Here is a 23,474-nt window from a genome sequence, read left to right as displayed (position 1 = left end):
TCTGCTTCAGCCCCCGTTCTTCCAGCAACCGCCCAGACCACAGGCATTCAGGGGGAGCAGCACGCCCCTCCCGGCTGGGAATACCTCCCCGCCTGGAAACCGCTTTTCCTGTCAAGATTAAATTTGCCCGGCAGGCGGAGGTTAACTCACTTCCATGCTGACAAAGACGGACTTATTTCCCCCTGGTTTAATTTTCCAGAGTGTTTTTTGCTTGTTTTTTCGTTTAAACTGCGCTCCTCTTGGAACACGGCTTACTCCTGCCGGGGCACCCAGGATCTCTGTCTTTGCTCCCAGTCTGAAATGATGAAGCTTTGATTTCTGCCGTGGACTGAGGACCCACACTAATGCCCCGCAAACTGGACTGGTGCATGCGCTTCGCCAGGCGCAGGGTCCGCTCGCCCCTGCCCTCGCGCCATGGTCCCGCTCTGAGCAAACCACACTTACCCACAAAGAGAGTGCGGCTCCCCCCGCAGGTAGGGTTGGGTTTCTGCCAGACATCCATGCAAATGGAAAGCTTTGGGAGTGTTTAATGTGCTTAAGGGGATATTCTGAATAACAGAGGATTTTTAACGGAAAATTTTTGCTTGTGCCTGTCTGATCATTCTACCTTTCATAAGGCATACGATGGTTCATTTGCCAAAGTGCACCAGAATTCTCTCCTTTTTGCATATCCCAACTTTTTCTCCGTCTTAGGAACAGATAGGGTTTGGGGTTCAAGTATGGGGTCTGTTATCTTATCTGGCCAGCCGGGAGCCTCTTTTGGGAGTTAATGGCCTGCTGACTGTATGATTATTCTGCCACAGAGAGGATTCAAACCAGTAACCTTCTGGTCATAAGCACAGAGGCCTAAACCACCGAGCCACAGACTGTGACACCAGTTCCCGCCTTCGATTCTCATGTACCACATTGACACTGATTCTCCTGTTTGCGATGGTGCTTGCCAAGGTGGGGGGGGCATCATCATAAGCGACACAAGAAAATACACAGCTTAGAAGAACAACCTTGCTGTGGAACTATGAGGGGAATGGTGGCAGGCTCAGAGGCGGAGTCATGCTGGATTAGGGTGGAGTCATGCTGGACTGGGGCGGAGTCATGCTGGATTAGGGTGGAGTCATGCTGGACTGGGGCGGAGTCATGCTGGATTAGGGTGGAGTCATGCGGGACGGGGGCGGAGTCATGCTGGATTAGGGTGGAGTCATGCTGGACTGGGGCGGAGTCATGCTGGACTGGGGCGGAGTCATGCTGGATTAGGGTGGAGTCATGCTGGACTGGGGCGGGGTTATGCTGGATTAGGGTGGAGTCATGCTGGACTGGGGCGGAGTTAGGGTGGGATCGGGGCAGAGTGGGAGGAGTTCGAGGTGGGATCTGATTGAGCTGGAAATCGGGGTCTCCAGAGCAGCCATCTCTGTGGCACTTACTCTGCCCATAAAACATAATTAGTCCCATTAACGAGAGGAGGCTAATTACAAACCTGGTGGAAATGTAGAGGTCCTGTGTGTGAAACCGCAGGATATTACTGCTAGGGGATCCCGCGGCAGTGATTCCTGTGCTGCACAATAAGAATATTTTATTTGATTATTTTACTCGTATTTTCAATCGACTGAGAGGGTGAAGACAGTCCTTTATAAACTCTGAATGTTAATCACTGTCCTGGGCAGGGGTGCTTAAGAGGGGGGGGGGGGTTGGTTAGAATGACTCAGTTAGTGATGACTAGCGGACACCCCCAAAAATAAAAAAAACTATTTATTTAAGAGCAGAGAGTGATTAAAGGTTCTTGTGTCCCCTGAGCTCTGACACCTCCCGTTTTCGGGCATTTGGTTCTCTGACGTGTGGCAAACCCCACCCACCTAAGTCACTACCCCACCTCAGCCGCTGCTCTGTCTGCCTCCGTCTCTCAGGGAACCAGGGACCCACTCTTCCTGACGGGGGTGACCTTCCCTCCAGACTATCCGCTCTGTGAGGAGACGGTGCTGAAGCTGACGGTCTACGACGTGAGAGACCGCTCCGCAGAGAGCGTGAGTAAAGCAGCCGTCGCTCCTGATTCGTCTTTGCGGGTGGCCTGCTGTCATGTCTCAGCCTGCAGAGCCGCTCAGTCCTATCGGTGACATGGACAGCAGCACAGGGAGACTGCTTTCACTTGTGCCCCCGTGAGGTACTAGCACCTTCTGCAGTGTCCACAGAGAACAGTTACGCAACACAGGGGGAGGTTAAAGGTTTCAAGCATACTAGTAGGCATTGACTGGGCTGTGTGTTGGCTGGGCTGTGCGTTGGCTGGGCTGTGCGTTGGCCAGGCTGAGGCTCAGCTGGGCTGTGCGTTGGCTGCGCCGTGTGTTGGCTAGGCTCTGTTTTGGCTGGGCTGTGTTGCAGCTGTGCTGTGCGTTGGCTGTGTGTCGGCTGGGCTGAGTGTTGGCTGAGCTATGCATCGAACGGGCTGTGTGATGGTTGTGCTGCGTATCGGCTGGGCTGTGTGTCGGCTGGGCTCTGCCTCCGCTTGGCTGTGTGTCGGCTGGGTGGGGTGTCGGCTGCATTGTCGGGTGGGCTGTGTGTCAGGTGGGCTGTGTACTGCCTGGGCTGTGTGTCGGCTGTGTACTGACTGGGCTGTGTGTCGGCTGTGTACTGACTGGGCTGTGTGTCGGCTGTGTGTTGGCTGTGCATTGACTGGGCTGTGCATTGGCGGGCCTTGTATTGGCTAGACTGCGTGTCAGATGGGCTGTGCGTCAGTTGGGCTGTGTGTTGGCTGGGCTGTGTGTTGGCTGGGCTGTGCGTCGGCTGGGTCATGTGTTGGCTGGGCTGTGTGTCACTGCAGTGAAGTCTGAGAGAGTAATGCAAAGGAGTGGTTTTTGAAAAACTCTCTCTTTAGATGGTATAGACATGAGATGCAGACCCTAGTCATGTGAGACAGCCATACCTGCTCAGAGTACCGTGGATGTATTTGAGGGCTGCTAAGACCTTTGTGATAATAGACTACATGGATGGATGGATGATAGACAGAAATAGGAGATAAGATACGATAAGATAAGATCTTCAGTGCTATACTAAAAGAGACGTAGCATCATTCACAGGCTATATATTGACAGCCCACAGTGTCGCTCCCACCCAGCTCCCAACACCAGGTACCAGATGTTCGGTGTTCTTGATTGGCTGGGCGCTGGGGACGTGGGCTGCCTGGGGGTCTCTGAGGACAGGCCTGTCTGTGTGACCCCGCAAGCTAGGCTGTTATTTCCCGCTTCATTGCGTCACCAGCCATCTCTCTGTCACTGACCCCGGTGGAAACTCTCAGACCTCAGATTCTTCCCTTTTTTTGTGTTTTTTTGTTTTTTACGAGAGGGTCTGCAGGCTTCCTTTCCTGCTCACCATGGGCCTGTGAGCTATGTGCCCTGGCACAGCCCCTCCCGCTCCCCTCCGGACAGAGGAACAGCCGGGCAAGGTGAAGGTGACGGTGGGGTGGGGGGGTTCAGGATGGATGGCGGAGCTGGCAGCAGAAGCCGGCCGGGTGCCATGTTGCTCGGGAACCGGGGCGTTCCTGCTGCCGACCTTGTGCTGGTCCGGGCCTGAAACGGGGGTGGGGGGAGGTGTCATATCTGCTGGCTGATCTATTGGACGATTCGCTGGGCCCGCTGCCGATTAACTATGTTTACTGTAAGGGAAAAGTTGGGTTGCGTCAACAGGATAGACCGTGTCCTAATTACAGCCTCATAATGAAACACGAGGACTCGCTGGAGGGATGTGAGGCTGTGCTGCAGGTATTGGAGGCCAAAATCTCATTCGGAGTTGAAATACGGACACCTCCCCTCTACAGAAGATGCCGTCTCATAGATGAAGTTATGGAACTGAAGTCTGGGACTCTAAAATATTGTAAAGGATAGACAGAGAGCTGCTGGTAGAAGAGCAGCCCGCAAACCGTGATGGAGGAGTGATGCGGAGAGTGTTTCCCTTCATGAAGAGATTCTGAATTGCATTCGGTTATAAAAAGCAAGCTGTCCTCCTGTGTGGGATTTTTATAGCTCGGCGGTTTCCTGTTTTCAGATGGATCTCACATCTCCCGAGGAATCGTAGCGACAGACTTTTCAGTTTTGTTACGTAGGTTTTCTAATTCCTCCAGTCAGAACATATTAGATGCTTTTCATTTGTGTTCAGTTAAAGATTTGACGTTTTCACGAGGAAAGGACAGTAGCCCTGAAATGAAGAAGAAGTGATCATTGGTGTGCTGGAAAGGTTCAGTCAGACTTTGCCAAGGGGAACATGCACTCAGAATGTGGAAGTCAACCCAGCACATGGCAGAGTGTACGTCAGTTTGTATCCTGATGACATCGATGATGTCCCAGCCACAGGCAGGAGGGCGGGCAGGACATCACAGACAGTACGTCACAGACAGGAGGGCGGGCAGGACGTCACAGGCAGGACATCACAGGCAGGAGGGCGGGCAGGACGTCACAGGCAGGACATCACAGGCAGGAGGGCGGGCAGGACGTCACAGGCAGGACATCACAGGCAGGAGGATGGGTAGGACGTCAGAGGCAGGACATCACAGACAGAAGGGCAGGCAGGACATCACAGACAGGAGGGTGGGCAGGATGTCACGGACAGTATGTCATAGGCAGGACATCACAGACAGGAGGGCAGGCATGACATCACAGGCAGAAGGACGGACAGGATGTCACAGGCAGGAGGGAGGGCAGGACGTCACGGGCAGGAGGATAGGCAGGACATCACAGACAGTACGTCACAGTCAGGAGGGCGGGCAGGATGTCACAGTCGGTACGTCACAGTCAAGAGGGTGGGCAGGATGTCACAGACAATATGTCACAGGCACGACATCACAGACAGGACATTTCAGACAGGAGGCCAGGCACGACATCACAGGCAGAAGGGCGGACAGGATGTCACAGGCAGGAGGGAGGGCAGGATGCCACAGACAATATGTCACAGGCAGGACATCACAGACAGGACATCACAGACAGGAGGGCAGGCATGACATCACAGGCAGAAGGACGGACAGGATGTCACAGGCTGGAGGGAGGGCAGGATGTCACAGGCAGGAGGGAGGACAGGACATCACAGACAGTACATCACAGTCAGGAGGGTGGGCAGGATGTCACAGTCGGTACGTCACAGTCAAGAGGGTGGGCAGGATGTCACAGACAATATGTCACAGGCACGACATCACAGGCAGAAGGGCAGACAGGATGTCATAGGTAGGAGGGAGGGCAGGATGTCACAGACAGGAGGGTGGGCAGGACATCACGGGCAGGAGGGCTTGCAAGACGTCACAGGCAGGACATCACAGGCAGGATGGAAGGCAGGACCTCACAGGCAGGGCAACAGGCAGGACATCACAGGCAGGACGGCAGGTAGGAAGGATGTCATAGGCCGGATGTCACAGGCAGGACATCACAGGAAGGAAGGATGTCACAGGCAGGACTTCGCAGGAAGGACATCGCAGGAAGGAAGGATGTCACAGGCAGGACGTCACAGGCAGGACATCGCAGGAAGGAAGGATGTCACAGGCAGGACGTCACAGGCAGGACATCGCAGGAAGGAAGGATGTCACAGGCAGGACGTCACAGGCAGGACATCGCAGGAAGGAAGGATGTCACAGGCAGGACGTCACAGGCAGGACATCGCAGGAAGGAAGGATGTCACAGGCAGGACATCACAGGCAGGACTTCGCAGGAAGGAAGGATGTCACAGGCAGGATGTCACAGGCACGACTTCACAGGCAGGAGAGCAGGCAGGCAGGAGAGATGTCACAGGTAGAAGGAGGCCAGCTTGGAAGGACGTCACGGAGTAGAGGCGTCACAGGCAGCAAGGTTGGCAGAATATATTGATAGCCAAAGTAGGGGAGACTGGAGGCAGTGCAAACAGTTAGGTTAGTGCAGTACAGTATGTAAACTCCGGCAGATATGGCCATGGCAGCATAAGTAGGAGGGAGAGGCAAGTGGGAATGCAGGCAGGGGAGTCCCTGAAATGTCAGCACTCCAATTCCACAAGGGATTGTGAAGCTAGAGTGACAGCACTGTCAATTCAGTTTATCCAAAGCTATTGGCACCGATCCCCACCCAGCTCTACACCTCACACTATAGATCTAACTGGGAGGGAGGAGTTAGCTAGAGCTAGAACTGCTATCCCTATAAGCTAAACTAAACAGGTGTGTTTTTAGTCTAGACTTGATTAGTGAAAGTGCACCTGCATCCCACATCATCCAATATCCATCCATCCATCCATTTTCCAAACCGCTTATCCTACTGGGTTGTGGGGGGTCTGGAGCCTATCCCGGAAGCAATGGGCACGAGGCAGGGAACAACCCAGGATGGGGGGCCAGCCCATCGCAGGGCACACTCACACACCATTCACTCACACATGCACACCTATGGGCAATTTAGCAAGTCCAATTAGCCTCAGCATGTTTTTGGACTGTGGGGGGAAACCGGAGTGCAACAGTGCTAAGCACTGCATCACCATGCCACCCCCTGTATGTAACAATGTCTGTTTAATAGTTAATTGAATAGCTTAACAGCTAACTTAGCATCTACAGGGCTGTGGACTCTTGCGAAATGGTTTTACAATTATCAGACGAAACATTTTAATGACATTTAAAGCACAAATAATGTTTGTATGGGTGTATATATGCATTCTCACAAAACTGAGCAGAAGTAGCCACCATTATTTTGCGGTTCATGGTGTAATTAATTGCGTTTTTAACTGCCCGGGATTCCTGCAGAAGTCAGCAGCTGTCTACACTTTTACCGGCCACTGTCCTCGTTTCCTGCTGAAGCTCCGAGATAAGAGCTCAGTACGGGAGCCCAAAATCACTGGCGGTCAATAGAACCAATTAAAGAAGCGATTGGGTAAGAGGCCCGGCGAGACTGCGATCATTCAGAGCTGCCCTAGTGCAAAGCTGGACAAAGCATCGGCATCACAGAGCAAACAGGCTCTTTTCCGCTCCCTGCCTTGCGTCACGTGACTCTCTTCCTTGGTTCTAATTCTCCAACGACATGGTCATTTTGAAGGCTTTCCGTGGATCACAGGAGCAGACAGCACCTTGTGCCGGCAGAAACTCCTTTAACGGCTCTTACACTTTCCAGCATGCAGTTTGCTGTCGGAAGGGAGATGCAAATCAATCCGAAACTGTGGAAATATTGTTTTAATTGAAAAAGAAAAGTGGAGTAGAGGTCGTGTAAACACACTTTCCCACCTCTTGTTCACTGAGTCTGCGGATCCCCCTCCATCTTCATCGCTCGAAAGCAGACAGACTGCCCCACAAATGCCGAGCCTTAATATTCATAACCGCTGTGCAGCGATCGCTGTAAAAAATTCATTTATACCCAAAGCCATCTATTTAAACTCAATTTTATTCCACAAAGGACCTGTAAGGTCATGGAGTAAAGTTTAGTTGAAGTCGGGAGCTGCACAGAAGTTTGTGGGTCAAAGGGGCTTGTGAGAGTGACGTCGGGGGGCTGTTAGGGCAGAGCTTCCCAACCCGGCCCTCGGGGACCCCAAGCCGGCCCTCGGGGGCCCCAAGCCGGCCCTCGGGGGACACAAGCCGGCCCTCGGGGGCCCCAAGCCGGCCCTCGGGGGCCCCAACCCAGCCCTCGGGGGCCCCAAGCCGGCCCTCGGGGGACACAAGCCGGCCCTCGGGGGCCCCAACCCAGCCCTCGGGGGCCCCAAGCCGGCCCTCGGGGACCACAAGCCGGCCCTCGGCAGCCCCAACCCAGCCCTCGGGGGCCCCAAGCCAGGCCACTTGCTCCCTGCAGCTCCCCTGCCAGACAGTACACAGGTTGGGGGCCTCAAGGACCAGCTTGGGAAACATTACGTTAGAGGAAGGAGGGCAAGGCCGACGACTGCTGAAAGTCAGCGGGGGCTGGTACTGTACAGTCAGAAAGTGCCCCCCCCCCTCGCCCCGACGATGCTGCTGCTGTCATGTGTATTGGTGTCTCTCTTGCAGTTATTACGCGTGTCCCAGCCGAGCGATAGCAGGATGCCATCACAGGGGCGGGCGGGTCGGCAGCGTGTGAGCCCAGATACGTCTGATTTAATATCGCTGCGAACGAGACCTTAATAAAAACGAAATCAAATAAAAGAGCCTCGATCGCCGCGTTATTTATTTATTTAGTGACGCTTCCGTTGATGTGGCGCCCAGGGTCCATGCAGCAGCCGGTGACAGGCCATGAGCTGCATGCTAACCGCTGCGTGGCGGATGAACGCAGTGAGAGTGACTCCCAGAGCTTTCCGGGACTTTCCAGTGGGTAAAGGTGCCTTTTCCTTGCCTTGGTGGAGGCTCCAATATCATACGTGGTTCCAAAGTGTTTTATAACGGTTCCCTGACATTCATGACTTATGAGATCTAAATAAGGTCCATTTAGGGTGAGATCTAATGAAAATGAAAATCCATCCTTCTAACCAAAACAATCATCACAAGCAAAAAAACTGCATCTGAAAATTGTGTAACTAAGGTATTTTTTAGTGGGATTTTGTGACTCGATGGTTGACCACGCATCCAAAGCCTGTTTGCGCAAGATCTTTCCAGACGCGTTAAGAAGGGTCTGGAATGATATCGAACGATGCACAGACACCTGACCAGCTTGTTCCAAGAAAGCTTTCCCGCCAAATCCAGGAAGAGGAGGTTCAGTTGAGTGCCTCATCTTATAAAGATTTTTACGGTGAGAGATGCTGAGGAGTCAATACCAAGATGGAGTGAACCTTTGATGTGAACTCAGAAATGCGTGATGTGTCAGGGTAACACTTGCTGGCGCCCTCTGTGTGTGTGTGTGTGTGGATTATGTTTATATTACATTGTGGGAACCAAATGTTCTCCACAATGCAATAAAAACCTGTTATTTTGACGCTGAGAGGACAATTTTTCAGGTCCCCACAAAGATCTGTGAATGCAATCAAAAAAACTAAAAAGGCCAAAAGTGGCATATTTTGTTTGCTTATGGTTCTTATGGTTAATGGCCATAGAAATGCATGGAGAGTCCCCACAAAGATATAATTACTAACCTGTTTGTGTGCCTGTGTGTCTGTGCCTGTGTGTGTGTGTCCGTGTGTCTGTGTGTGTCTGTGTGCCTGTGTGTGTGTGTGTCTGTTTGTGTGTCTGTGTGTTCGTGTGTGTTTGTGTCCGTGTGCCTATGTGTGTGTGTGTGTGTGTCCGTGTGCCTCTGTGTGTGTGTGTGTGTTTGTGTGTGTGTGTGACTATGTATGTGTGTGCCTGTGTGTCTGTGTGTCTGTGTGTGTGTGTGTGTGTGTGTGTGTGTCTGTGTGTGTGTGTGTCTGTGTGTGTGTGTGTGTCCGTGTGCCTGTGTGTGTCTGTATGTGTCTGTAAGGGACTCCAGTGACCCTGTTCTGGGTAAATAGCTGGAATATGGATGCACTGTCACAGGAAGGGAGTACGATGGTCAGTAAAAATAACATTTAAAAATCAGTGGGAAATACCCCCTAATTCGGAGTCTGTTCTCTGAGGGTGGGGGGTCTGCTTAATCCGTGGCTCTTTCCTCTACTTCCGGAGGACGCTGGCTTTTCACGCCAGGCTGTCAGACGCTCACATGAAGGACACGTTTCATTGCACATCCCTCTGCCAGTGAGGTCTGCACCATGCTGTGAGCTTTTCTAAGCAGCCAATTATCTCCGCGCTATGAGCAAGCTGCTGTAATAATGTTACTTTGGAGTCATGCTGGATGGGGCTATGGATCCATAAAGCCTAGGCCCGCTTCAGCCCCCTCTCAGCCCCCTCTCCTCCTCTTCTCAGCCCCCCTCCATAGCCCCTTCTCTTCCCCCTCTCAGACCCCTCTCTTCCTTCTCTCCCCCTGTCCTCCTACTTTCCCACTCTTCTCCCTCTCCTCCCCGTTCCTCCCCCTCTCAGACCCCTCTCTTCCATCTCCCTCCCTGTCCTCCTACTTTCCCACTCTTCTCCCTCTCCTCCCCTCTCTTCCCCCTCTCAGACCCCTCTCTTCCTTCTCTCCCCCTGTCCTCCTACTTTCCCACTCTTCTCCCTCTCCTCCCCGTTCCTCCCCCTCTCAGACCCCTCTCTTCCATCTCCCTCCCTGTCCTCCTACTTTCCCACTCTTCTCCCTCTCCTCCCCTCTCCTCCCCCTCTCAGACCCCTCTCTTTTTTCTCCCTCCCTGTCCTCCTACTTTCCCACTCTTCTCCCTCTCCTCCCCGTTCCTCCCCCTCTCAGACCCCTCTCTTCCATCTCCCTCCCTGTCCTCCTACTTTCCCACTCTTCTCCCTCTCCTCCCCTCTCCTCCCCCTCTCAGACCCCTCTCTTTCCTCTCCCTCCCTGTCCTCCTACTTTCCCACTCTTCTCCCTCTCCTCCCCGTTCCTCCCCCTCTCAGACCCCTCTCTTCCATCTCCCTCCCTGTCCTCCTACTTTCCCACTCTTCTCCCTCTCCTCCCCTCTCCTCCCCCTCTCAGACCCCTCTCTTTCCTCTCCCTCCCTGTCCTCCTACTTTCCCACTCTTCTCCCTCTCCTCCCCTCTCCTCCCCCTCTCAGACCCCTCTCTTTTTTCTCCCTCCCTGTCCTCCTACTTTCCCACTCTTCTCCCTCTCCTCCCCGTTCCTCCCCCTCTCAGACCCCTCTCTTCCATCTCCCTCCCTGTCCTCCTACTTTCCCACTCTTCTCCCTCTCCTCCCCTCTCCTCCCCCTCTCAGACCCCTCTCTTTCCTCTCCCTCCCTGTCCTCCTACTTTCCCACTCTTCTCCCTCTCCTCCCCGTTCCTCCCCCTCTCAGACCCCTCTCTTCCATCTCCCTCCCTGTCCTCCTACTTTCCCACTCTTCTCCCTCTCCTCCCCTCTCTTCCCCCTCTCAGACCCCTCTCTTTCCTCTCCCTCCCTGTCCTCCTACTTTCCCACTCTTCTCCCTCTCCTCCCCTCTCTTCCCCCTCTCAGACCCCTCTCTTTCCTCTCCCTCCCTGTCCTCCTACTTTCCCACTCTTCTCCCTCTCCTCCCCGTTCCTCCCCCTCTCAGACCCCTCTCTTCCATCTCCCTCCCTGTCCTCCTACTTTCCCACTCTTCTCCCTCTCCTCCCCTCTCTTCCCCCTCTCAGACCCCTCTCTTTCCTCTCCCTCCCTGTCCTCCTACTTTCCCACTCTTCTCCCTCTCCTCCCCTCTCTTCCCCCTCTCAGACCCCTCTCTTTCCTCTCCCTCCCTGTCCTCCTACTTTCCCACTCTTCTCCCTCTCCTCCCCTCTCCTCCCCCTCTCAGACCCCTCTCTTTCCTCTCCCTCCCTGTCCTCCTACTTTCCCACTCTTCTCCCTCTCCTCCCCGTTCCTCGCCCTCTCCTCCCCCTCTCTTCCATCTCCCTCCCTGTCCTCCTACTTTCCCACTCTTCTCCCACTCTCCTCCCCTGTTCCTCCCCTTCTCGGTCTCCCCTCAGCCACTTCTCTTCCCTTTCCCTCCCTGTCCTCCTACTTTCCCACTCTCCTCCTCTTCTCCTCCCCCTCTATTCCCCCCTCAGCCACCAATTGTTTTTCACTCCCCTCCCAAACCCCTCTCCCTCTCCTCCCTCTCTCCTCCCCTTGTTCCCCTCCCCACTGGCCTGTCTACCTGCCGTATCCTGGCATACACTCCTGCAGTGTCAAGATCTGGCACTTTATTTTGAAAGGGCAGTGCTGTGGAGCACGGGCATCTGTAGAGGTGATCGTCTTTCTCAGCATCTTCTGAACCCAGCATGTTCTGCCCTCTGGGGGTGTTTGAAGCAGCAGAACGTCCGTCACAGTACACGGGACGTCCGCTAGTCCAGCGCCTCCTACTGGCTGGCGCTGAACTTCAGCTGTATCTGCTGGCTGGCGCTGAACCTCAGCTGTATCTGCTGGCTGGCGCTGAACCTCAGCTGTATCTGCTGGCTGGCACTGAACCTCAGCTGTATCTGCTGGCTGGCGCTGAACCTCCGCTGTATCTGCTGGCTGGCGCTGAACCTCAGCTGTATCTGCTGGCTGGCGCTGAACCTCAGCTGTATCTGCTGGCTGGCGCTGAACCTCAGCTGTATCTGCTGGCTGGCGCTCCACGCAGGGCTTAGACTTACGAGGAGAGGGGAGGAAGCTTATCCAGCCCAAAGATTCCATCAGCAGACACTTTATACTGAATGCTTGACTTTGTAGTGGTGAATCAGGGTTTAATAAAGTTTATTGCACTAATTGTTCAGTAGGACTTGGAGAAGCTCGTTAATCAGTGTGCTTATGTTATTGCCTTACCAAACGTTCCTTAATTGTTGGGGGAGCGCTTATAAGAGGGAAGCGCACTAGATAGTTCTCAGCTGGGCCCTGTGAGATAGCTATATAATGCACATTTACATTTGAATGTTTGCCTTCTGTGTGAAATTGCAGTTTTCATTTTGTAGAACACGGGGGGTGGGGGGGGCTGGAGAATCACTGAGGACATTTCATCAGACTTTCAGCCCGGAAAGGGCGCCGGCTATTCCCAGGGGGCGCAGATAAAAATGAAACTTAATTAAAACTTACTTCCTGCCTGCACTATTCTGCCGGGTAACGATGACGTCACGCTGCGGTATGAAGAGACTGCCTGCCCCCCCGCGAGCTTCTCTTCTGCCGGCGATCAGTTTGGCCCCTGGAATGCAGTGGGAATAATTATGAAGTCTTGCTAGATGTGTATGTTTAGGATGACCTCTCCGATTAGCACAGCCCAGCGCTAACGAGATCTTCGGCTAGTTACCCTAACATCCTGTGTTGTTTGCTCGACTTCGGGATGCTGCCGGGCTCCAGGACTTGATTCACTGCCCCCCCTTTCACGTGCTTTGAAATTTGAGTAAATTTTTTTTTTGGGGGGGGGGCAGGGGGGGTTTGTTTTCAAAAAGCTTCACCCACATTAGCTGCGTTATTTTTCAATCCAAACCCTGTGCTGCCATCATGCGTCTTTTCGTCACCTTGAGAGTGTCTGTCCTAAGGGCATCCTGTGTGCAGTCACACTTGTCACGATTTAACTGAAGCCATTTGGTGTGAGAGCATTACGGACTGGGGGGGGGGGGACACGCCAGACCCAGCATGCTTAAAAGCCACACTAACTCCTCCCTGACACTCGATAGCTCAACGCTTTACCTTCTGCACTGTTTGGTCAAGGCTAGGCTGACAGTCTGATCCATTGTGATCCGTTGTCTATTCAAGCCTTAAATTCTTGCAAGGCTCCCAAGTGAAACAGAATTTACTGCAAAGCTCTTGGTTTATATTCATGTTGGACCATAGTTTGACTAATCGTGTACTTTGTTGTAAGGCTACGGTTTACTGATTGTGTACTTTAGTCTTAAATTACTCTAAGGCTCCCAAGTCTCACAGAGTTGGGCTACAGCTTAGCCAATCGCCTGCTTTTGTCTTAAATTACTGTAAGACTTCCAGGTCTCACAGAGTTAGGCTGCAGCTTAGCCAATTGTCTGCTTTGGTCTTAAATTACTGTAAGACTCCCAGGTCTCAAAGAGTTGGGCTACAGCTTAACCAATTGTCTGCTTTGGTCTTAAATTACTGTAAGACTCCCAGGTCTCAAAGAGTTGGGCTACAGCTTAGCCAATCATCTGCTTTTGTCTTGAATTATTGTAAGACTCCCAGGTCTCACAGAGTTGGACTATGGCTTAGTCAATCGTCTGCTTTGTCTTAAATTACTGTAAGACTCCCAGGTCTCACAGAGTTAGGCTACAGCTTAGCCAATCGTCTGCTTTTGTCTTAAATTACTGTAAGACTCCCAGGTCTCACAGAGTTGGGCTACAGCTTAGCCAATCGTCTGCTTTGGTCTCATTTGGCTCTTCATTATTACCAGGCTGACAGTGGGTCTTAGAGAAAGGTCAAACATGGTTCCTGCATCACAACCTGCTCCATTTCTCAGTAAATTGTTGCAAATTTTGCGGGACGATCTGTTACCAAGAGCTCTCAATAAAACGTACTCCTCTGCCCCTCTGCTGCCTCTGCTACTGCTCTGGACAGTCGGGTCCCAACCGCCACATGCCTCTGTCTCCTCATGTCACTGTGAGTAGCCGCAGAAAGCACTACGCCGCCTAGCTTTCTGAGTAAGGAGCTGCAGCCGAGAGGTCAGACTGCACCCCCTCCACCGCTCTCTCCGCTCACTCTCCGTCTCTCAGCCCTCTGTCACTATCCCCATTTTCCCTTTCTCTCTGGCTTGTACTTTTTTCTGTCAGTCTCTCCCTTTACCTCTCCCTCTCTCCATGACCGCAGCAGCAGCCATTGAAGACCCCAGTGTGGCTCTTAGTGTAGCTCCGAGTATGGCTCCGAGTGTAGCTCAGTGTGGCTCTTAGTGTAGCTCTGAGTATGGCTCTGAGTATCGCTCAGTGTTTCTCTTAGTGTAGCTCCGAGTATGGCTCCGAGTGTAGCTCAGTGTATAGCTCCGAGTGTGGTTCAGAGAGTGGCTTCGAGTATAGCTCATTGTTGCTCTGAGTGTAGCTCAGAGTTTAACGCAGTGTAGCTCAGAGTGTGACTCCAAGTGTAGCTCAGTGTGTAGCTCAGGCTGCTCACCAGGCGGGTCTCAGCACTGGTCCGTGTGCTCACAGGCCATGAGGACCAGGGTGCTTAGGACGGGTCGGGACCTGGAGGAGTGAATACCCACCTGGGTGTCTGTGTGCTGTGCCCACCTACCTGTCACCCATGTGTCCCACCCCCTTCTCCGGTGTCCTGGAAATGGATCTGGATCACCTGCTGAAACCGTGCAACATGCGACATTAGTGTCATGGTCCATGGCTGCCTTGTGTTTTTTCAAATTTTATTTTAAACTGAAGTTTTGTGGATAGAAAAAAGAGAATCACATAGCATGACATGTAATAACTCAAGGTGTGACCGATTTGGTATGACAATCAGAGTGCAGACTCCTGGGGGGTGGGTGGGTGCGTGGGTGGGTGGGTGCAGACCGAGGTGCACATGGATACGCCCCAAATATAGGAAGGTGGAGTGGGTCTTTCCTGCGCTGGGACCATTAGCGCACTGCCTCGTAAGGCAACCGGACCCCCGCTGGTGTCAGTGAGAATGGCATCTCGGATCACAGAAACTCGATCCGATGCTTCAGCGCTCTGTTTCCGCATGGAGTTACAGTGTTGTCGCGCTCAGGTGGGGTCCCATCCTGCCAGTCTGGGCTCAGAAATACAGGCGCTTGTAAGAGCAGGTCGATGAAGCGCAGCTGTTCTGGTGCATTTCTGCTCCGCGGTCTCGCATGCACTAATGCGCCTGTTTCTCTTTGTTCGCAGAGGAGTTTCCTGGGCTTTGCCTCCTTCTCAGTGGGAGACTTACTGAAGGAGCATCAGCTAACACTGAGCCTCAGGTAAGGCTTTGAAATGCGCCCTCTTGCTCTGACGCTGAACCGTCGTCCGGCAGGCTTCAAAAGGCTCGTGGACCCCCTTCATTTGGGCTGCAGTTCGTTATGGGGTCGCGTCCCTCTCGGCTGCTCTCTTTGATGATGTTGACATGCTTTGCTTGTGGCTTTAATTTAAGATCAGAGAACTCGGAGTCACAGGCACTGGGGCCCATGGCCATGAATAATGAGGAATATCCCTCCATTTGCTCTTCAAATCAGAGGCGGCCGGCTCTCGTTGGTCCACCAAACCCAGGGACAGCTTCCTGTGAAATAGGGCGCACTCACCGTCAGGTATAACTCCTACGGTGCTAACTGTGTTACACAGTTTTATAATGAGACCCAATAATGTCCAACTCCCCTCCCCCTACATTAAGCACCTTCAGCCAACTACACAGTGCCCCGAGAGCTTGGCCTGCTATTGGACGGTGCGCTGAGGCTGAGTTTATGCAGGTGTCCAATCCGGGGCATTTGGCGAGGAGCCCCCTCATCATAGCAAGTGAGAAGCAGGACATGACGCACAATGGACCCAAAGTGGCCGTTTCAATCTGTTCCCTGTAGCGTCCGGTTCATCCCCGGATCCGCTGAATATTTCTTGGGTATAATGCCCCCCCCCCCCTCGTCCTGCCCATTTTCGAAAGGTGAAGCTACATAAATCTCGGTACTGCCTGCCAAAGCGAGTCGCTGACCTTTTCTGGTATATGAAACCTGAAACCCGAAACAGCAGAAATGGCGGCATTTTAGTTAAGAGAAGCGACACTGATTTATACTCACGTTCATTTCGCGAAATCAAAGAATAGGTTTCTGTGCCAACGTCTTTGATGAATGGCTTCTTATTTTCTTGACATTTGTGTTTCTTCTCCTCCATCGTCGTGTTATTCATTCTACTGTTTATGTGACGCCACGTTTATTGCTTACAAAGTTTTTTTTACGCTTTGCTTTTTCATTCCTCTACAGTTGCTAGTACCTTGAAGACCATGTCGGTAATACTGTGCATTATGAACTGGGATGGTGAAGGCAATGCCTCCACCCAGAGGCCTTTCAGTGAGGGACAGCTTTACTTGTAGTATTTTGGTTTTTTAGGGGGAGATGGGGGCCGGGGTAGGCCTGGGGGGTGGTGGCAGGTACACAGGTGAGGTGCGCATGCGCAATGATCACCAGGGCTTCAGATGACAGGCAAAAAATTTGGCCAGATGCCAGCTTGTTTTGGTATACTATGGTTTGGTATACTCCAGTGTGATATGCACTGTAGCGGGGCATGCCACATAATACTGTTTTGGTATACTATGGTTTGGTATACTTCACTGTAATATGCACTGTAGCGGGGCACGCCACATAATACTGTTTTGGTATACTATGGTTTGGTATACTTCAGTGTGATATGCACTGTAGCGGGGCATGCCACATAATACTGTTTTGGTATACTATGGTTTGGTATACTCCAGTGTGATATGCACTGTAGCGGGGCATGCCACATAATACTGTTTTGGTATACTATGGTTTGGTATACTTCAGTGTGATATGCACTGTAGCGGGGCCCATCACATAATACTGTTTTGGTAGACTATGGTTTGGTATACTTCAGTGCGATATGCACTGTAGCGGGGCACACCACATAATACTGTTTTGGTATACTATGGTTTGGTATACTTCAGTGCGATATGTACTGTAGCGGGGCACACCACATAATACAGTTTTGGTAGACTATGGTTTGGTATACTTCAGTGCGATATGCACTGTAGCGGGGCACACCACATAATACAGTTTTGGTAGACTATGGTTTGGTATACTTCAGTGCGATATGCACTGTAGCGGGGCACACCACATAATACAGTTTTGGTAGACTATGGTTTGGTATACTTCAGTGCGATATGCACTGTAGCGGGGCACACCACATAATACAGTTTTGGTAGACTATGGTATAACTGGCGAGACCAGTTTGCCCCCATTAACTAGTCCACACCCTTGCAGTTAGACAGGAATGATGCCCAGTGTCCCCAAATACAGGCCATCCTCACTGTGCAAGCAGCGTCCTTATTTTAAAATGGGTTTTATTGTACAAATGCGGAGACCATTCATTTTTTAATTCAGGTGTTAATTAAATCATTACAGTGGGATCTTTTTCGGGCTGCTGTTCCAGCATCTTCTTTCTAGTATGAAGATCTTTGGAGAGGGGACCCTCCTCTATCATTACTTCTCCTCCTGCATCTTCCTTTATAGAAGTCAAGGGGGATATCACTGTCATTCTTCAAGAGCAGATAAGGAGGATTTCTGCAAGGAAAACACGTCTTGTGTTACCCAGCTTGTCAAGCCTTAAGACCTTTGATCTTCAACTAAATAAACAGCACACCTTTTCACACATCCAGCCTTCTTTTAAACACTTCTCCTGTTTGAGGTCTTTTGGGACTTGGAGGCTGGATGCCAGTCCATCACAGGGCACAGGACGAGGTCACACCCTGGACGGGATGCCAGTCCTTCACAGGGCACATACTGTACTCAGACATGCTACTGGCGATTTAGATGCCATTCAGCTAGACTGCATGTTTTTGGACTGCGAGAGGAAACTGACGCAGCTGGAGGAAACATCAGCCATGCAAATTAGTATCTGTTGGCATCATCTTTACCAGCAACCAGACCTTTCCTTTTCCTGCTAATATGGTATGGAGGACTTTTGTGAACTTTGCATGGACCTTCCAACATGTGAAAGGCATTGAGTCATAGGTTCAGGTGTCTTTAGGGCTGATGTTCTGCATGACCTACTTCTTGTTAAGCTTCTGCTCACAGTTTGATACCCCGAGATTTCCCTTTAGAATTTTCCGGTAAACTCCAAAAGTCATTGTTTCCTTGGTACTGTGACTGCAAGCTGTCCCAGACCATTACAGCCAACCTGCTTCACAGCTGGGATGTGGGTTTTGTTGTCTAACTTTTTTATTTCTGCTGGCCATCTGTATACAGACGGCTTTTCTAGTGTAGGTGCGAATCACACAGGTAGTCTCTGGAAAAACACAGCAGTCCTTTTATGAAAATGTTGATTTTCTTCTGGTACTCCGCCATAAGCTTCACTCTGCTCTAGTTCTCTATCAGAATGAGAATCAGCTTTATTTGCCAAGTGTGCAAATTCCTTCCACACAAGGAATTTGGTTCCAGGTGCTAGAGACTCCCTAGAACACAGAAAATAAATGATACTATACAAGCAATAAGTTACACTATATAAGGAATTAAATTTGAAATATACACACATGAGTAACCCACTGTACAATGTATAAGGTGCGAGGCTGAGTGCAAACGGAGTTTAAGGGGGGGAATTTGACAGAAGGCAGGTGACACAGCTTAGCTGTTATGAGGGTGATGGCCTGAGGGCAGAAACTGCTCCTATGTCTAGTGGGTTTTGTGTACAGAGTTCCGTAGCACCTGCCAGAGGAGCTGGAAAAGATTGTGTCCAGGGTGTGACGGACCTGCAATGATTTTCTCTGCTCGTTTCCTAGTCCTTGAGTAGTACAAGTCCTGGATGGAGGGCAGAGGGGCACTGATGAGGTCCCCAAAGAACATTAGTCAGTGGTTGACTGACTGTCTCCTGTCCAACAGTGTTGATGAATCTCATCAGAGTGAGAAGAATTGACTGTTACCTAAAAGTTTGTGTTTCCTGTAAGGGCCCTCAGACTCACATCTGACCACTTTTTCATTGATTGGATCATTAATGTGAAATTACCCCCTTAATAGCACTGATTATCCTGCAGATTCACGAGCCTTTTTCAAACGCCTTGGATGTTGGATCAATGTGTTCAATAAAGAAACAAGAGAATGTTTTTTTTTTTTTCAGGCCATTTTTATATCTTTAAGTAGGACTTAGGTCAGAATAGCGCAAATACTGATATGCACTTGCATGAGAGCTCAGAAACTGCTTATAGATCAAAGAGTGGAAGGTCTAGACCAGTGGGTCTCAAACTCGGTCCTTGGGACCCACCACCCTGCTTGTTTTCCAGCTCTCCCTGTCCCACACACTGCTGATTACCTGGATCAGGTGTGTTCAGCCAATCAGAAGCTGAAAGACAGCTGTGACTTGTGTGTGGGGCAGAGATAGCAGGAAAACAAGCAGGGCAGTGGGACCCGAGGACCAAGTTTGAGAACCACTGGTCTGGAATATCTTACAGTGCCTACACACTGCTCCAGTGTTTAACTTGGCACCTTTTAAAGAGACGCCAGGTTCTCTTACCAGCTCAGGGCAAGGTGTTCGCTGACTTGGGGAGCGCCCCTCCCCACAGGAACGCACCTGGGGGCTGATGGAGGCTCCTCTGCATCAGCTGTCTGTTGAAGGCAGCGAAGGGCAGGCATAGATGAGATGTGATTAAATATAAACGTTTATGTTAATTGTCCACATCCACACCGCTGCAGATTTGTTGAAGAACTTCATTTTGCAGTTTGATTTAAATCAAGTTTGCAGTTTGATCGCTGATGGGTTTTGCAGACAGAAAGGAATATTTGAAGCTCTGATTCAATGGAAACAGACACCCATCACGAATGAAGTGGTGATGCTGAGTGCCTCCCAGTGCCTCCCAGTGCCTCCCAGTGTCTCCCATGACATATCTCCACTCTGTTATATTCATCCTTCTGTGCCATTAATCTCTGAAGACACCTGGATGAGCTAAGCAGCTGGAGTGGATCGAATCTCCACGAGGGAATGTTTGTTTGTAGATGTCCACCACCTTGTTGTTACATATTTCTGGGCATTTGTAGGGGTGGCATGGGGGGGGGGGGGTTAGGACACTGGTTCAAATCCCAGGGTCAGCAGAGTGACCATTTCACCGTTGGGCCCTTAAGCGAAGCCCTTAACCCCCAGTTGCAATAGGAACTGTTGCTTTTGTAAGTTGCTTTGGGTAACTGCGTCTGCTACATAAATGAAATGGAAGTGTTAACCTTCTGTGGTCTCTGCTGGGCAGTGCAGGGGGAGGGCGGGATGCGGGTGGAAACCTCACAGGAGAGAAGGCTGCTGTTCTCAGCGGGACAGCCTGGCGAGCTTAAGCCCCACCTGAGGATACCGAATGTTCGTCTTCTTCATTCGGATCTCCTACGCGTCTTCGCAGACGGCGTGGTGCTGTGAAATCTGAGGCGGCTATCGATCATTTCTGCCTCTGGCCTTCCCTTCGGGGCTTTTTTGTACCACAGACAGTTTCCTGTTTACTTTACTTCAGTACTCATCTTTGCATTGCCGTCTTTGCATTTGCAGGAGGAACAGTTATAACAATATTAGCTGTCTAAAGCAGGGGAGAACTTTGTTACTAACTAACTGAGCTTTATATCGCCGTTTGCTTTGTGTCTGATAATATCAGCACAGGGTAATGCTTTAGATTAAGTGCACCTTCATAATGTGTTTATAATGCATTCATAGAACATTCTTAAGCAGTATGTAACTATGTGTTCACATCCTAACAGACCTAAACAGCTTTAATATACATTAATAGCAAACATTATATGATAATAACAAACATTATAGTCGCCTACTGGCATTAAGGTGCAGATATTATAAAGCGTAACCCAGCACTGACACAGTGTGTCTGTTTCTTCACTGACCGTCTGCTGTTTTGGCTTTCTGGTGACTAAGGTTAGTACTGTTCTGAAAGGCAGGACACAGGCCCCTGTTTATAAACTGCTGAAATGTACTCAGCCCCAGACATGCAGCATTTCCCCTCTACAGAACTAAGGAGCAGGTGCTTCTGGGTCTATCCGGGGGCAGTTCTCAGATTTATTTAAGGTGAGGGGCATGTCAGGGGCATAATTCCTACAGCAGGGTCAACCTTATGATTAGCCAATGATGTGTTTTGAAGTGGTGAGTGACAGGGGAGGGGGCACTCTGGGGGCCAGTTAGTTTTAGTCTGGGGCCAATACTCTTGTGGCCCCGCCCCTGTGTACGCCCTTGTTAATCTAAATACCCCAGTAGAGGTTTGAACTGGACAACAGCAGTGTCCCTCCTTCCCAGTAGAGGAGCTAGGACCTTCTGGGGGGGGCTAGGGGCTATTTTGCTGGCTGGCCTGACCGCAAGCCCAGTTTCCGATCCCAGAATAGATCTGGTAGGTCTTGGAAGGCCAAGGAGACCCATGCGACACAGGCGGGCAGCGTCTGTGTGTCTGTCAGCCTGTCCGTCTGTAAACCTGTGCTCACTGTCAATGTGTGTGTGGATTCACACCACTGTTTGTCGAAAGGGACAAAACAGGAGTTTTCAGGAACAGTCTGCTGAGCAGAACAGCGCGTCTGCAGACGTCAGCGCTTGTGGTCACCGGAAAACGCTGGCTTTAAAATAACCAGCCGAGATTATTTTGGCTTTTGTTAGCGATGAATTTGCCGCATGTCATATTTCTGTATTTTTAACTGTTTCGCTTAAGAAAAAACTGCATTTCGGAGATCAACAGACAGACAGTATATTTTTATAGCCCATTGAAGAAACGTCACAGTGTGGGCTTCTTAAAAGACCTAAATGGGAACGTGTAAAATAACTGATGATACGTTTAGCTAGTTACTAACGGTGCAGTAAGATTGCTCCTAAAAAAGCAGCGGGTATGAGTTGCACTTTCTAGCACTTTCTTAATAATGATTAATGACTGATAACGAATCCTTATGACATTACACAGAAACTCCTCGGTGGTTACGTGGTGTGCAGGTCACGTCAGACACCGGCAATGTCTCCGACGCTTCTAACTGTATCTGACTGAGAGATAGGAGGCTTTTCCTTGGCGTGATTAAACACAGTGACCTCAGCTTTAAACCGGTGTTTAGCTGAGCCTGACGGCATGATGGGCTTCGCTGTGATTAAAGCGCAGGATGGAGCGAAGGCAAAACACTTCCGGGTGGATCTGATAATTAACCGACGTTTCACAGCATTGTAGCTACACTGTCGACATATTTACTTCAAGTTTACACTCGTGCTTTTATTAATATTTTATCGACTAGTTTTGTAAAAATTTAAAGTGGAGTTTCTGAAGACGGGTGACTAAAAGTGAGAACAGCAGAACCACATTCAGTGCAGTTGAGAAGATACTAAGGGTAACCTGTGCTCAGTGACCATTACATTCACAGCTAAGCTTGATTAAGCAGAATGGAAAGGAAGACCCATGAGGTGGATTTAGCATGCGGCGTCTGAGCATTAGGGGTTTAATAAAATACCCTGGACAGCATCAGTGGTGGCACGGGCACCTTGCACCAGGGCTGAGGGTTCGAGTCCCTTCTCTGTGTGGAGCCTGCATGTTTTTCTGTGTCACATGAGGTGTGTGAACTGGCATGCGGTCCAGGGTATATGTGGGGGTGGGGTGAGGCTGTCTTCATCAGAAGGTTGCTGGTTCGAATCCCAGGGATAGGCTGACCCTTGTCTTATAGTCCTTTTTTTTAAATTTAGCATCTGCTAAATAAAATGAACTTAAATAAAAGGTACTCCATTCATGTACCTTATACCTCCTGAGACACTTCAGGCCTTTTACTGATGTTAACAGACAAGCCACCTGTAAATGCTGTTTACATACGTGCGTGGATCGCTGTGTTTTATACTAATGATTCATAGTAAAGTCTTTATATGGATTGGCAGCTTTAAGCGTGTTCAGATTTCCTGCCTTCTAGGTAGACACCCGAAAGGGCTATCAGAGGTACAGCCAAGGGGCTATCAGAGGTACAGCCAAAGGGCTATCAGAGGTACAGCCAAAGGGCTATCAGAGGTACAGCCAAAGGGCTATCAGAGGTACAGCCAAGGGGCTATCAGAGATACAGCCAAGGGGCTATCAGAGGTACAGCCAAAGGGCTATCAGAGGTACAGCCAAGGGGCTATCAGAGGTACAGCCAAAGGGCTATCAGAGGTACAGCCAAGGGGCTATCAGAGATACAGCCAAGGGGCTATCAGAGGTACAGCCAAAGGGCTATCAGAGATACAACCAAAACAGTGCCCTTTAACCCTCGGTACAGGTACCGCGGTCCTGCCGGATTCTGAGCCTCACAGAGGGTCCGGCTGTGATCTATTCGTACCTGCAGGGAAACTGCAAGCTCGTATTATGCAAGCATTTACAAGGTTTTCATTTTGATTTAAGTACTGCATTGTAGATGCAAAATTGTCCAACACGGTCAAAACAACAGAGAAGATAACATGAATGACATCCCGCAATTCTGTAATGCATCGTCGACAGACTAAATGAGCAAATTAT

The 23,474-nt window shown here is 50.7% G+C and overlaps 1 protein-coding gene across 6 annotated transcripts in view; it reads left to right on the top strand.

Moving 5' to 3' along the window:
- LOC125704918 (type II inositol 3,4-bisphosphate 4-phosphatase-like) overlaps positions 1-23,474 on the top strand; it is a 143,651-nt gene that overhangs the window by 73,271 nt on the left and 46,906 nt on the right. For 5 of the 6 annotated variants that reach the window (XM_048971067.1, XM_048971066.1, XM_048971068.1 and 2 more), the window contains 2 exons: positions 1,899-2,015; positions 15,194-15,267. In XM_048971067.1, coding sequence (XP_048827024.1) covers positions 1,899-2,015; positions 15,194-15,267 — 191 coding nt within the window. Of the gene's footprint in view, positions 1-66; positions 474-1,898; positions 2,016-15,193; positions 15,268-23,474 lie in introns of those variants that run through there. The other variant, XM_048971071.1, reaches the window with a different exon arrangement.

This window comes from Brienomyrus brachyistius, chromosome 12 (genome assembly GCF_023856365.1).
Source record: "Brienomyrus brachyistius isolate T26 chromosome 12, BBRACH_0.4, whole genome shotgun sequence".
In the NCBI taxonomy this organism is placed as follows: Eukaryota; Metazoa; Chordata; class Actinopteri; order Osteoglossiformes; family Mormyridae; genus Brienomyrus; species Brienomyrus brachyistius.
This window is presented reverse-complemented; position numbering and strand designations above follow the sequence as displayed.